At 37.8% G+C, this 14,319-nt stretch overlaps 1 protein-coding gene across 2 annotated transcripts in view; it reads right to left on the bottom strand.

Annotated features, from left to right (window-relative positions):
* The window catches only part of Nfxl1 (nuclear transcription factor, X-box binding like 1), a 41,283-nt gene that overhangs the window by 22,320 nt on the left and 4,644 nt on the right, over nucleotides 1–14,319 (bottom strand). For both annotated transcript variants that reach the window (XM_048414781.3, XM_048414783.3), the window contains exons 4-11: nucleotides 11,779–11,888; nucleotides 9,694–9,824; nucleotides 5,922–6,100; nucleotides 5,548–5,709; nucleotides 5,357–5,457; nucleotides 4,660–4,774; nucleotides 3,275–3,399; nucleotides 2,323–2,445 (exon numbers count right to left, since the gene is read on the bottom strand). In XM_048414781.3, the coding sequence (XP_048270738.1) occupies nucleotides 2,323–2,445; nucleotides 3,275–3,399; nucleotides 4,660–4,774; nucleotides 5,357–5,457; nucleotides 5,548–5,709; nucleotides 5,922–6,100; nucleotides 9,694–9,824; nucleotides 11,779–11,888 (1,046 nt within the window). The remainder of the gene's footprint in view (nucleotides 1–2,322; nucleotides 2,446–3,274; nucleotides 3,400–4,659; nucleotides 4,775–5,356; nucleotides 5,458–5,547; nucleotides 5,710–5,921; nucleotides 6,101–9,693; nucleotides 9,825–11,778; nucleotides 11,889–14,319) is intronic.

Genomic DNA, 14,319 nt, shown 5'->3' with positions numbered 1-14,319 from the left:
AAGAGTCACACAGCTAGAACACATGAATTTCTATTGAAGAGCTGTATAGACTGTGGCCGATTCTTTTCCATATATAAAAGTTTAGATTTGTGATCCCTTTAAAACTTTTTATGAGATTATCACCTCAAGATAAGTAAAAAAGTAACTGGCCCTTTCTTTGTAACTGCAAAACGCAGCTGGCCAGTAAAAGGCTTGACTGAGAAGAATACCTTGCTTGCCCACACGGTTAATCTATCAAGTTGCTTGGGCATGAATGTACGTGAATTCTTAGGTTAATGTTTTTTGCCTGTAATAAGCAAAATATTTAATCATATAAGAGATAAGGAAAACATGCTGTTTTTACCTGTACTCATTATAATCATTCACTTGAAAAACTGAATGTAACCACATAGTAATTTCTATATTACCTGAAAAATTTTGTTGGGGTATATAAGCTGTAGAAAAATCGTATACAGTAGGAAAAATATAGAAGAATAAAATATAAAGAAGGAAATTATAGAGAGAGAGTCAGTGTTGTTTTCCCTAACCCCCTCAGATAAAAAAGTTCTAGTATGTGCTGACTCCGTGGATTCCCTCTGAGCCCTGTGCTGCTGGAGGCTGGCTCCCAGGCAGTAATAATCTGTATCTACACAAAAAGTAAAAAGTAATGATATATATAATGGCAAAAAACTACTTTTCATTCTTTCAAACATTTCTTAAAAAAAATAATAATAATACTGAAGCAGGAGGGATGGCTCAGCAGTTAAGAGCACTTGCTGCTCCTCCAGGGGACCTCAGTTTGGTTCCTAGCACCCATGTCGGGTGACTCAAAATTTCATGTAACTCAAGCTCCAGGGGATGTAATGTTATCTTCTGGCATCTGAAGCTACCTGCACTCACATGGCAGACAGAAACAAATGCACATAGTAAGTCTTCAAAACTGTAACTATTTAAAACAGTAATAAAAGTAATATAGTTGGAGTTTCTGAACACACAGATATAAAACATAGAAATCACTGAGAAACAGGTCAAAGAGAAGCCAAATAAGGAGAAAGGAAGAAATGGATAAATAGAAAAACCACTATCAAGATGGTTAACAGGGTAAGCATGGTGGCACAGGTCTTAATCCCAACACTCGGGAGGCAAAGGCAGGCAGAGCTCTATCTACATGGTCTACATGGTGAGTTCCAGGAACAGCCAGAGCTATATATTGAGACCCTGTCTCAAGACAAAGATGTTTAACAGACTAAGATAATCACATTAAATCTAAGTAATGAGTCGCCAAATTAAATGACAAATAGTGCCACCATGGATTAAATGAAGTCTAAATGCTCACTGTAAGAAATGCACATTAAAGACATAAATAGGTTTAAAGTCTAACAGAATGAGAAAAGACATACATTAACAGTAAACAAAAAAAGCTGAAATTATTCACATTTCACTGAATTTAAAAACCAGGAACCTTGCCAAGGAACAAAGTATACTTTATAAGGAAAGAAAAAATACAAAAGACCTACAACTCTACAGACCCAACAAAACACTAGAGTCAGATTCACTCCAAGCCAGGCATCCAACTAATTTCTATTACCATCTGTGGTGGTTTGAATGCCATTGGCCCCATAAACTCATAGGGAGTGGTACTAACAGGGGGTGTAGCTTTGCTGGAGTGCATATGGCCTTGCTGGAGGAAGGGTGTCACCGTGGGGGTAGGCTTTGGGGTTTCCTATGTTCAGGATACTACGTGGTGTTTCAGACAGCTTTCTGTTGCCTGCTCCTTCTCCAGCACCCGTGTACGTCCTTGCCTCCTGATATGATAGTGGACTAATAAACCTCTGAACTATAAGTGAACCACCCCAATAAAATGCTTTCTTTGTAACAGTTGCTGTGGTCATGGTGTCTCTTCACAGCCGTAGATACCCTAATATACCACCTAACCTTTGTTAGACGTCAACCACCAAATACTATCACTCTAAGCGTCTTCAATCAGAAAACAAAACCACCCCAAACCCAAGCTGAGAGTTAGTGTGTGAGTCAGAGACTACATACAGTCTCTGGTATTTTGTTTTGTTTTTTGTTTAGTAACAAAGCCAGGCTATATGAGCCCAGGTTGTTCTCAAGATCCTTCTGCTTCAGAGTCTTAAGTGATGGACCCATCTGTGTCACCACATTCAAAAACTGGCATGATTTCCCACTGATAAAAAACTGTTAACCTACAATATTTACTATTATTTGATATAGAAAACAAAGAATACGCCTGAATACTTGAATCAAAACAGTGTTTATCATACACCCAAAAGGAAAATTTCAACTCTTAAATCAGGTTAGCAAGTTTATCATACATACCTTTCTTCTGCACTGATGCTTCTGACAGTCCCGCATTTTAACACACTTAGTTTCACAAAGGTAAGGTTTGTGACACGGCATTCGCTTTGTATGCTTTCCACAGCGACACTGCTTTTCCACTTCCTAGGCCAAGCACAAGAAACATCGTTAAACTGACTTAATGTTTTGCTCCACACAGCAATTTCTATATTGCTAAATAAATAAAAATCTTAATAACAAATTTATATTAAAAACTAACTAAGGGACTGGAGAGATGGCTCAGAGGTTAAGACACTGGCTGCTCTTCCAGTCATCCCGAGTTCAATTCCCAGCACCCACAGGGTGGCTCACAACCACTTGAATGAGGTCTGGCGCCCTCTTCTGGAGTGCAAGCATACATGCAAGCAGAACACTGTATACATAATAAATAAGTCTTTAAAAAAAATAACTAAACCAAAGCGGTCTTCTAAAACACTTGCTTTACTTTATTCCAAATTGGACCTCATATTTGAATTAATTATGAAATTTAGTAGAAATCTGGTATCGAACAGTAAAACTAATAAATTACAGGACCATTTACAGGTGGTTCCAACCATAACACCTCCATCTCATCTCAGTACAAGACAAATGGGATATTTAGCATCCTAGCTGGTTAATGGAGTAGTATGGTTGAATTCACACAATGTACATATTTAAGTTTACAGTGTCAAATCTAGATATGACTATTCTCAATGCAACTAGTTTGAATTCAACAGAGTTCTAACTTCTGGTGGCAAACAGCCCACATACTGAACTATGCAAATGAGAACATTTTAACTTGTACCAAGGGAAACAATAGAGGGTAATGCTCAGATTTGATTTCCTGAGTAACACAATGTCACAGATGTGTATGAAAGTAATAAAAAAAAATCAGTTTCTTCTGACATATTTTGATGCAAAGCTCTTGAAAGAAAGCGTATGGGACACAACTAACCTGTCTACACGTTTCACACGGCCCTCGGTGGCAACGCTGTGAACACCTATGGATCCCACATTCAAGCACTTTGTCACAGCTGTCTCCACAAGTTGGGACATCTTCTGTACAAGGCAAAGAAAACTCTGAAAGCAGACAAAATGTCAACATTAAACAAGATGCATCATTCATGGGTCATTAACAAAGGCCCCTGTTCTTTAGTTCCTGAAGAATGACAGCCCTTTTGAACTATAAAAATTTTATAACCACATAAAATTAGAAAAAAATTAACTTTAATAAAAATAATTCCTAATGTTTCTGCAAGGCTAAACCTAAATTCCCAATTCTCCTGCCTACAGCTCCCAACCACTGCCAACACTGGCAAGCTTATCTGTCTTTTCTTTTCTTTCTTTGAGAAACAGTTTCTCTATTATGTAGGCCTAGCTGTCCTAAAACTCATTATGTGGACCAGCTGGCCTCGTACTGGCAGAGATCCACCTGCCTCTGCCTCTCACTTGCTGGGATTAAAGGTGGAAATCATCATACCTGGTAAGCTTTTTCTTATGAAGAAATGTGATACACAAATTACTATAAAGAAGCATTTTTTTTCAAGACAGGGTTTTGCTGTAGCTTTGAAGTCTGCTCTGGAACTAGTTCTTGTAAACCAGGCTGGCCTTGAACTCACAGAAATTTGCCTGCCCCTGCCTCTCAAGTGCTGGAATTAAAGGCATGCGTCACCAGTGCCTGGCTTACACAAACATTTTTATGAGCAAACTACTTCAGAAATTGTTAGCTAGAGAAATGAGTATGAGGACATAAAACTCTGAGGGATTTCTACATAAAATTTCTTTTTAAATGTGATCAATCTCACAGGATGGAAAAAAAGGACAAACCTTAAAATACCATAAAAACTCACCTTAACAATCACATTATGACAGGTAGTAAAAACAGTCTTACAAATGACTCAAGCAAGCTTACTCAGCTACTACACTGCTCTAGAAACAAAGAAAAACTAAGTTCTCAGGGGAAGCTGATACCTAGAGACAACAGCAGCACAGCCTCCTTCAGTACCAATGTACACCAAGAGACGGAATGTTACAACTCATGACCTCACAAAGTTACATCACAATTACTCAGAACTCATGCCATGTGGACATGAACAGAACTGGCACATAACATCTCACAGAGGACTGTCAGCACCCTAAACCCCCTACGCCTAGCTCTCCGGCCCTTCTTCTCCCTAACCCGAGTCTGTCACTGTTTTCCTTTTCCAGAACGTCATGTAGCTTGATTCCTATAGCACACATCTTTTTCAAATTAGCTTGTTTGGTTTAGTAATATAAATGAGCATTTCTTCCCCATCTTCTCATAGTTCAATAGCTCATTTCCTTTGAAACAAGTCTTACTTGATTTCTGACATGGACAGGACCTCTTCCCGGAGCGAGGACACTCTCCACAAGCACCAACATGACAAACTTGTTCACATGTATGATTACCACATGGCAGTGTCTTTCTACACACCTAAAATAAAAGCACTCATCAAGAGATTAAAACTAGACAAAAAGGTAATATAAAACATAACCCATTTGTACTCACAAACAACTTCATTATGCCCCTCACATTATTATGCTTTATGTCTAATACAGGTGGTGTCATATATATGTACACATTTACACATATGAATTCTTATTTCCTGTGTATCAGAGTGTATCATACAAATGGAGAAAGGACAGATATATCCTCAGCTTTGTGTGACCATCCACCAGACTTCTAACCAGTACTATACCCGTTCCAATGCTAGAAAAAGCAACCCACAAAAACAATCTACCTTCTCAGTGGCATTATCTCAAGAGGAGAACGGCAGAAGCTAATGCTCAGTGGAGAAAGGGAAGGGGTAAAACAAACAACACACTGAATTAAGAATTCAGCAACTAACTTATTTTGAGGTGAAAAAAAGCAAACTTTGTCTCCAGTAGTAAAATATTCGACTGTAAAACAGCCACATGTGTTGTTCCTCCTTCCCTTTTACCCTGCAGAGCGAACAAGCACTTGTGCTTTCCAGCAATCTGTACTCTAACACTCTCAGAGGGCACCAACACTTACCTGGTCACAATGCCACACTGGGCTCGCACAACTTCTTTCTGCTTCCTTTTTGCCACAAACACACCTCTGTCTACTAACTCTTGGACAAGGCTGACAGTCTCCTAAAATTACAATCATTCATTAGTACACAAATACTAAAAGCAACGAATTTGACTCTGTTTAAAGTCAGTTTCCCATGCCCGCTCTTTTACCTGCATGACAAGGATTTTCACACTTATGATGCCCACAAAGCAGCTTGCGCCCACACGGCAGCTGGCAAGACCACTGCTTGGCACTGCACCTGCGAGGGACAGGTTTTGCTTTCTTACAGTGACAAGTAGTTGTGACCATCTTTGGACAAGGAGGGCAGGGACCTGGAATATAACAAAGGGGGTGAGGTAATTAAAAGTCACCAAAATGTCTTCAATTTACATTTTCCTGAAACCTCTATCATTTTCTTCATTGTTACTTTAAAGACAATCCCTTTTCACAGCAAACTTCAATTCAGTTTGGATAATTCTGTGTGCTTCAACATTAAGAAAAAACAACCAATCAAAAACAACTACACATAAAATATGAAACTCACCTGGATGGCAAAGAAGTAAACATTTATGGCCACAAGGAGGCTTAAATTCCCTCTCACATACTTGGCCACATGAATGAGGTACAAGCCACGGATCTAAAGGTGGATCTTCTACTTTCCCACAGTAGCAATAATATCTACTAGGTGTTTCTGATCTTTTGTATTCAAATCTACATTTTGGACTACAAAAAAAATGAAATATTAATCCCATCACTAAAAGTAACGTAAGAGATAACAGTAACAAAACTATACTTTTATTTTGTTAGGCAAAAAAAATAAATTTTTCTACAATCTTTGCACGACATAATTTTCTGAAATATGGAAATGTTTTATACTAATACTCTTCAATACAGGAGCCAACAGTCAAATATGGCATGTGAGATGAAGCTACGCATAAAACTTGGCAACAACTACTTTTTCCGTATTTATACTTCTAAAACGTGAGATAGCTTCATGTAGTGAGTTTCTATGCATTAAACACAGACATCCAAAGTACAACCACAAAAAGAAAGCAACTTTCTACTAGCCAAGACTTTTAACCAAAATTTCTACAAACTACATTTCTGCAATATTCACCCGGATTTATGTAAGTCTCAGCTTCTTTAAGTTTGGTTATATACTCTACAAATAAACAAAATACATGATCAAAGAAAAATAAAAATGCAATCATGTTATACATAGGCTGAATATAGCAAGAAGAAACATAACAAATAAGAATTAAGAGGGGAAAAAGCGTCAGGTAGAAGCCAGCCTAGTCTACGGAGTGAGTTCCATGACAGCCAAAGCTACACAGAGAAACCCTGTCTCAGAGAAAAAAGAAAAAAAGAAAACTTGAATGCAAACAATTTCCTAATTTTCCTTTTTTAAAAGGCGTATCTATTTTTTATTTTATGAAAAATTGACATGCATGCATATATGAATCAAATATATGCCTGGTACCTATGAAGACCCAAAGAAGGTATCAGATGCCCTGAAACTGGAGTTGAAGACGGTTGTGAGCCACCCTATGGGTGCTAGGAGCGAATTTGAGTCCTCTGCGAGAGCAGGAAGTACTCTTAACCACTAGCCATTTCTCCAGCTCTGAGAATTCCCTAATGTTCAATTTCTAAAACAAAATACATATATTTCAAGCTTACTTAAGTCAAGAAAAGTTTAAATATAATTTTATATTCTCCGATAAAGCAGAGTGAGTTATACATCAAAGTAAATTTGGGTACAAGAATAACAAAAATTCACTTGGAGATCATCACAGATGATTCCTAAAAGATGCTCTACACCTTGTTTCTTCTCAAACTGGAACAGTCAGTGTGCTGTAACAGGCTATTTGTGCATCACCATTTAAATTTGTTCTGTATAAAAATCAATGTATTTTCACTGCTATGAGGACATGCTGTACTTCCAAATAAATGCCACGCAAATGTTCAGAATAACCAAAACACATTTGTTCTCATAATTAAATTTCAAAAACAAGTTATAAAGAGATGGTTCTGCTGCTCTGACAGAGGACCTAAGTTCAGTGCCCAGATCAGTTTCATGCGGCTCACAATAACCTGTAACTCCAGCTCCAGATCACAACAGTGCTGACCTCTGCAGAGCATGTGTATGCACATATCCAGAGATAAACAATACACACGCATGCACAATTAAACAGAATGATTTTTAAAGTAAAAACTGAAAACTAATGCCACACCTCATGTTTATAAATAAATGACATTTTGCTCAAAGAGTTAAATTTCCCTTTATTAAAAGGAAAATGACTTTCTTATAGCTGCTATGAAAGAGATGTACTTAGATGGTTAACAGGCACTGACTATGTGTCACACTATCCATGTGTGCTGACTATGTGCTCTACTGCCTGCCTGCAGAGACACACAACTACTTTGGAAGGGGTGATGTGTGTAAGGGGTGATGCATAGTTTCACTTTAAAATGATGAACATCAACAATCAAGGTCTTATCCTGTTTACTCAACAAGCACTGACCTTAGAAGAACAAAGTATAAGTTCATTTCAATAAAATTACTTTGTAATAATTTTTACCAGGTTCTGGTTACATCTTGATAAGAGGTAAACAAAGAAGGGTCTTAAAGAACCACTTATTTTCATTTATTATATTCAGAATAGCATGAGAAATACTACACAGAACATTACACTTTTGTCTTCCAGGCCTAGGAGAGAAGTAGAAATTCATTACTCTGGTAACTGACACTTTGCTCCTCTACAGAAAAATCACTACTTAAAACAGAAGCGAACAGAGCAAAAGCGAAAGAATGAAGCTCAAATCTCTAAAGCCAATGATGCTGGGCACCTGGCTCTCTTCTGCACCCAACACTGAAATCCTCCGCCATAAGTAACAAGTATAGACTTCAAATTTAAAGTCTTTCAAAACAGAATGTGCGGGACAGAAAGCAGTCTACCACGCTTAACTCGGTGCATTCAAAAAGGCTACAATTGAAAGAATAAATCCTAGGTTCGAACTGCAGCTCTGCCTCTTAGCAGTGTGAGCTCACTGCTGCTCTCAGCTAACTTGCACGTCTCAGGGATAACAGGAGAAATCTCAAGATTGCTGAGAATTATTTACAAAAAAATAGTCCTTGTCTAAAATATTTTTTAAAAATTATACCACAACAATTTTACAAATATCTTGGTATTTAGGATAATTAGGAAGACGTGAATCAAAACCAGATTTTATTAGGCCTAAACCTGTACTATCTGGAAGGTATTAGGAAAAGGAACACTACCTTATAAATTAAAAAAAAATCAGTTACAAAAATTGTAATATAAGCATACAATACCCCCCTGAGCTTATATTTAATTAACCTTAACGATGAATCTACCACTGCAGACTAGCAGAAACAAATGATTTTACTTCTCCACTTTTTCCTCAAAAAATAGCAGAAGTCCAAGATCCAATAATCAGCAATAATAAACAAAACTGGTAAAATAAATGCAGATAAATTAATAATGATAAGTAATACACAAATGTAATGTTGAAATTGAAGATATAACTGGAAACCATACAATCAAAATATACTAGATGACAAACAGACACAGTCTGACACTAATGATTATTAACAGGAACTAGAGGAAAGAGAGGTAACACTTTTGAATGATTCCCACAGATAAGTCCTTGAAAGCAGAACTGACAGTTTCACTGGTGTAGGGAAACTTCTACATAGCTGCAGCTGGCTGGGACTGTCAGCTTGTAGCCTTAATCTACCCTTTGCCTTTAGCACCTCTGTTTAACATGTGAATGTGTCTGAGTGTTTCCCAAGGGTACAAAGCCTGTGTAAAACTTGGTTGGGAAAAATCCCAGCACACTGTAATATTCCTTAATCGAGAATTTGCATTTGGCATTGTCCCTCTGGAAGTTACTATGTTTTGGGGATGTGGAAATCAACTTGCTAAAGGTGTAAATAGGAGAAAATAAAAAAGCCCTGGGTGAAGGGAGAGCACTCAGTCTCTAAGAAGCTGGGACTCCTGCAGCTGCAAAGGCTAAAATCACCCTTAAAGTGCCTGTGTCTTCTCCCACGGACCTACAGGAACCCACACCCATTCTACAACACACAGGAAAACCAGTCTAATGATTTGTTAATTATTGAAAGATACGAGCATTTACATAAAAATTGAAAGGAGAAAATTAGCAAGGTCTCTTATCTTCACAAACCAGACGAGTGATGGAAAGCAAAACGGACTGAAGCGCCCAGCAGCACAACCTCTGATCTGTAATGTTCATTTATTCCACAACTTAAATCCAATGACCCAGAAAATAGTTACCATGGCCAAGGATAATCTTTCTTTCCAAAATCCTCATCTGTCACAGAAGATACAAGAAACTGGCTGTCTTTAGCCCACTTCTGAATACAGGGCATATGGAATATACAGAAACATCCAGAGCAGCTCCAAACCTAAGACAAAGGTGTCAAAATGCATTATACATGATTTTTCTTTGTTAGTTATACAACACTTTAAAATGATTATCACACATTGATGTTCAAGACTAACCTAAAGACTAAAAAACAAAACAAACTGCTTCTAATATCACAAAAGACATGATATTTACAAGTGTATTTAGGGGTATAATATATGAAACAAAAATATTAATCACCCAGATTCAGTTAGAAAAAAACAAATCTAAATGATGTCTAATTTATATATATATATACACACACACACAAACATGCACATATGTATATGTGCATATATATATTCAATACACATACTGGTGCTGACTGGTAACATCTTCTATAACATGATATAAACATTTTCTTGCCAAATACACCTATACATCTTATCACATAGATTGATGTATCATATTTCATCAATTTTTTATTGCTAGTCATCTATTATTCCCAATTATAAAGAATATAAGAAAAGGATCCTAGCCATAAAATTTCTATGTATAACCTGTTTTTTATATAAATCCTCCAAGTACAGCACTTACACAAAATTCAAAAAACTGAGTAAAAACTAAGAATACATACAACATAAAAGCTTAAGAAAGATGAGATGGCTCGCCAGTTAAAGGCACTTAGTGTGCAAGGTGTAGAGTCCTGAGTTTGATCCCCAGAACCCACATAGAAATAAAGGAAAAAGTCCACAAAGTTGCCTTAGTTCTGTTTTCCTTATTACAACTATTGGGGGGGGGGCAGACATGTACCGTGAAACAATGTCGACAGCAGCACTACATAAAAAGAAACAGCTAATTCCTTAGTTTTGATTCCCCAAATGCCTACCTAAAATGGGAACCTAGAGGAATGAGTGGACAAAATGAGGAGGAAGAAATGCCAAATAATGGTATTTTGTAGAAGTCATTACAACTAAGGCCACAGCAGTTCAACACTGCAGTAAGTCCTTTAAAGAACTGTAAAAGTGTTCTAACACCCTAACAAGATTGGGACGTTCACCAATGGGATGTTGGTGAAGAATGTTGTTCCAGGAGACACGAACTCCTCAGTGCTGCATTGAGCCTGTATATTGGCTGAAATCAGTTCCCAAGGTGGACAACAACCTTGAAAAGTTAGGGGATATGGTAGCAGTCACACAAAAAAGCAAGCATTGTGCAAGCACTGGTGCGGATACACTACTCAGGAGCTAGAATCACAGAAAGCTAAGGACTCTGAGGACTATGACACCGGCCACTGCTGCACAGCCCTAGCCAACCCGTCCGTATATTAGACTTCAGCTTCACCCTACATGACTAAAGCATTTCATCGGACCTGCTCTAAGGCTGCTGAAGCAGGAAAGGATTAGAATGAGGTCTCACAGGTGAGCCTGTCATGCCCAGCTGTCACTTCTCTTTAACTGCTTCACTAAGGCCCTTTTAAATTTACCACAGCTTCACCATCAGGAAAAGCGCTCCTCAGAACAGTATGAGTAATGTCTGACTCTTTATTTCCCCCAGTGACCCTGGCCACAATGTTCCAACATTGTTAGAAGCTAATAAGCCTTGAGTTTCACTATCAACTGCTAGTTCCTCCAAGGCAAAGACCATGCCTATCTTTATTTAAAACACACGCAAAGTATGTAACTCAGCCGTAGATCATTCGCCTAGCATGCACTAGGCTCTGGTTAGATCACAGCACCACATAGTAACATTTTCGTGTTTGTAGGAATCTCTAAATAGATGCCAAAAAATACTTTACTAAAACAACACATGCATTAGATTGAAATACTTGTCTGAGATATCAATATTGCTAAATATTACCTAGAGATAATTCCTTACATTTTTAGATTTACAAAATGAAGATAAATTCATATACAAAATCATCAAATAAATTTTTAAGTGAAAGTACAATAAAGAACTAAGTATATAAATGTGAGTGATACTTAGAGAGAGACGTATCACAAAGGAGAACTTACTGCTTGGTTCCTCTTCACTGAAGCGATACAAATGAGGCACGTCATAGCCCCGGCCTGAAAAGCTTCATTCACATACTGTTTGGTTCGCTCTAATTCATGTATATCGCCATCTTAAAATTTAAAAATTGAAAATAGTAAACAACACCTGGAAACAATACATCTTCACTAACAATCATGTTATGTAACAAATGCCAAACAATTTTAACTGCAGAAAACAGGAAAACTCAAAGCTTAACAAAGGAAAACAAATACTCAATGAACTGACAAGGGTTACCAAGTCCATGAACTAACAGCACTGCAGCTCACTCACTAGTTTGCTTTCTGCTTAAAATCCCTGGCAGTTTTGGTGGAGACAGAACCACTGGCAAGACCACCAATATGGCAAGTAATGAAGTATCAAAAACTGAAGTACAAAGGAAAATGAAAAGCTAACTCCTGAAGGAAGGGGTTAGCATGTAACACACTCCTAATAAAATCTTGTGAATGAGAAGATGCTGAGATTCCTATAGCACAACAACCACGTTTCATTAAATTATGCTCACTACTTCTGCTTTAAAGAGCAGTATAAACATTTTTAGGGAAAAGAAATTACCAGACCGTCTATTTCCTTTAAGCAAGTATTGTATTTCTCTCTAAGCACTAAGACTATCGCCATAGCTCAACTATTATCACCTCATTGATATACATGGGAAATCTGAGAAACAGAAGTCAGTGACCTCAGTTTGACTAAGAGAGTTCTCAATCCCTATCCTCTGCTTTAATGGAAAAAAAGGTTCAAGAAAAAAAAAAACAGTTAATGAAAGAATGACAGGGCAGCACTCTAAAATACAAATGACACCAAACGGGAGGTAATCCAGGTCATGTTAGCGTAAGAAAATGAACTTACATGCCTTTAATAAAACAAAATGACTCAAAAAGACTGACTGAATTTCCAAAAAAAATAAGTCAATAATACGTGCTTAACCAAGGACAAAATACACTATGGCAATAATCTAGTTATCTTTTCCAGCGTGAAGTATCCACTGATGAAGATGACATATTCTTTAGAATAAAGCTATGCAAAGGCTAAGATCAGAAAACTTGGAAGGGTTCTTGGTAATGTTAGTGTTCAACTCACCAGTGTGAGATGGAGACCATCTCACTGCTCTAGCATTTAGTCAATTAAAACACTTACCTGGTCCAGTTCCCTTAATTTATCACATGCATACAGCAGAACATCCAGGAATGAGAATCAAAGTATTAATGTGTTGTCCTCTTTTATAATTGTGGTTGCTTTTTAATCCACGGTTTAAGCCACAAAAGCTGCAGCCTAATAGAATTCCATTTCCTCAGTCACCAACTTGACTCTTTCAAAGCTAAGAGAGGAATTTAACTAAATCTCTGTCCCTCTAAAGAACTCAAGACTCAAAGGTTAAAAGGGAATTCTGCTCCTCAGAGAGGCTGAAGAGCAAGTAGCTCCCCTCCTCTCCTCCTGTCTCGTCAGAAGCCCTTGTGCTTCTCCTTGCCCCTCCTCCACCTGGCTCCTCCCTACCACTTTCTGTCAGCTAATTGCTGATGCAACCTACCGACCACAGGCGAATTTTATTTAATCAAACACATCTTTGCATCATTAAACAAATGTTCCAGAGCATAAACAAAAGAACACACTTCAAAATAATATTCTAGTCAGGCAGTGGTTGCGCACACCTTTAATCCCAGCAATCGGGAGGTAGAGGCAGGCAGAACTCTGTGAGTTTGAAGCTAGCCTGGTCTACAGAGTGAGCTCCAGGGCAGCCAGAGCTGCTACACAAAGAAACCCTGTCTCGAAAAACAAAAACAGAAATTGAGATAAAAACTATGCTAAAAACTCATAAAGCATGAAAATTATAGTTACTTTTTACTATCTACACTAAGACAGCTGTATCCTATTACTATATGCCACATGGAAAGGTAAAACCTGCCTCTCACCTAGAATGACTGAAGAGAGGTCCTCTTTACCATACACTATTTAGGAAGTCATCCAGAAGCAAGAACTTCTCTAGCCTTAAAACTGCTTCCATCAGATGTTATTTTGCTAGGCTTGACATTTTAGCTGGACTTCCTTCACTCCTCAGGAGAGGTCAATTTCATAAGAGAATGCATACCAACGTTTGCAGCTAATTTCATCGATGCATACAGGTAACTCACAAAGCACCCAAAGGAGGATGGATGGGGGGGGGGCGTGACACACACACTACATGCGTCTCAGTCTGAAGCCTTCCTAACTCATGTTTATTCCAGCTAATATACAAATTCTGCTCTGCTTGACCCTGTTGAACTAGCAATCCTGCTCTTAGTAGAGCACTGTGTAATAACTAAGGAACAAAGCAGTAACAAACAGAAGACAGCTCATGTGGAAATTATGATAGAAGGTCTATACCTAAAGAAAGACAGAATTTTTTTAATGGAAGAAATCTTTTAAAAAAACAAGGAGAGAAAGAAAATCAACTACGGTAGAAAACTTCTAATACTTAAGCTTACAAAATGTGTACTCATTCCACATAACAGAGACCCTGAGCCAAG

The sequence above is a fragment of the Myodes glareolus genome, chromosome 8 (assembly GCF_982192425.1).
Source record: "Myodes glareolus chromosome 8, mMyoGla1.1, whole genome shotgun sequence".
NCBI classification, from domain to species: Eukaryota; Metazoa; Chordata; class Mammalia; order Rodentia; family Cricetidae; genus Myodes; species Myodes glareolus.
The sequence above is the reverse complement of the archived record's forward strand: the minus strand, read 5'-3'. Positions and strand labels throughout refer to the sequence as shown.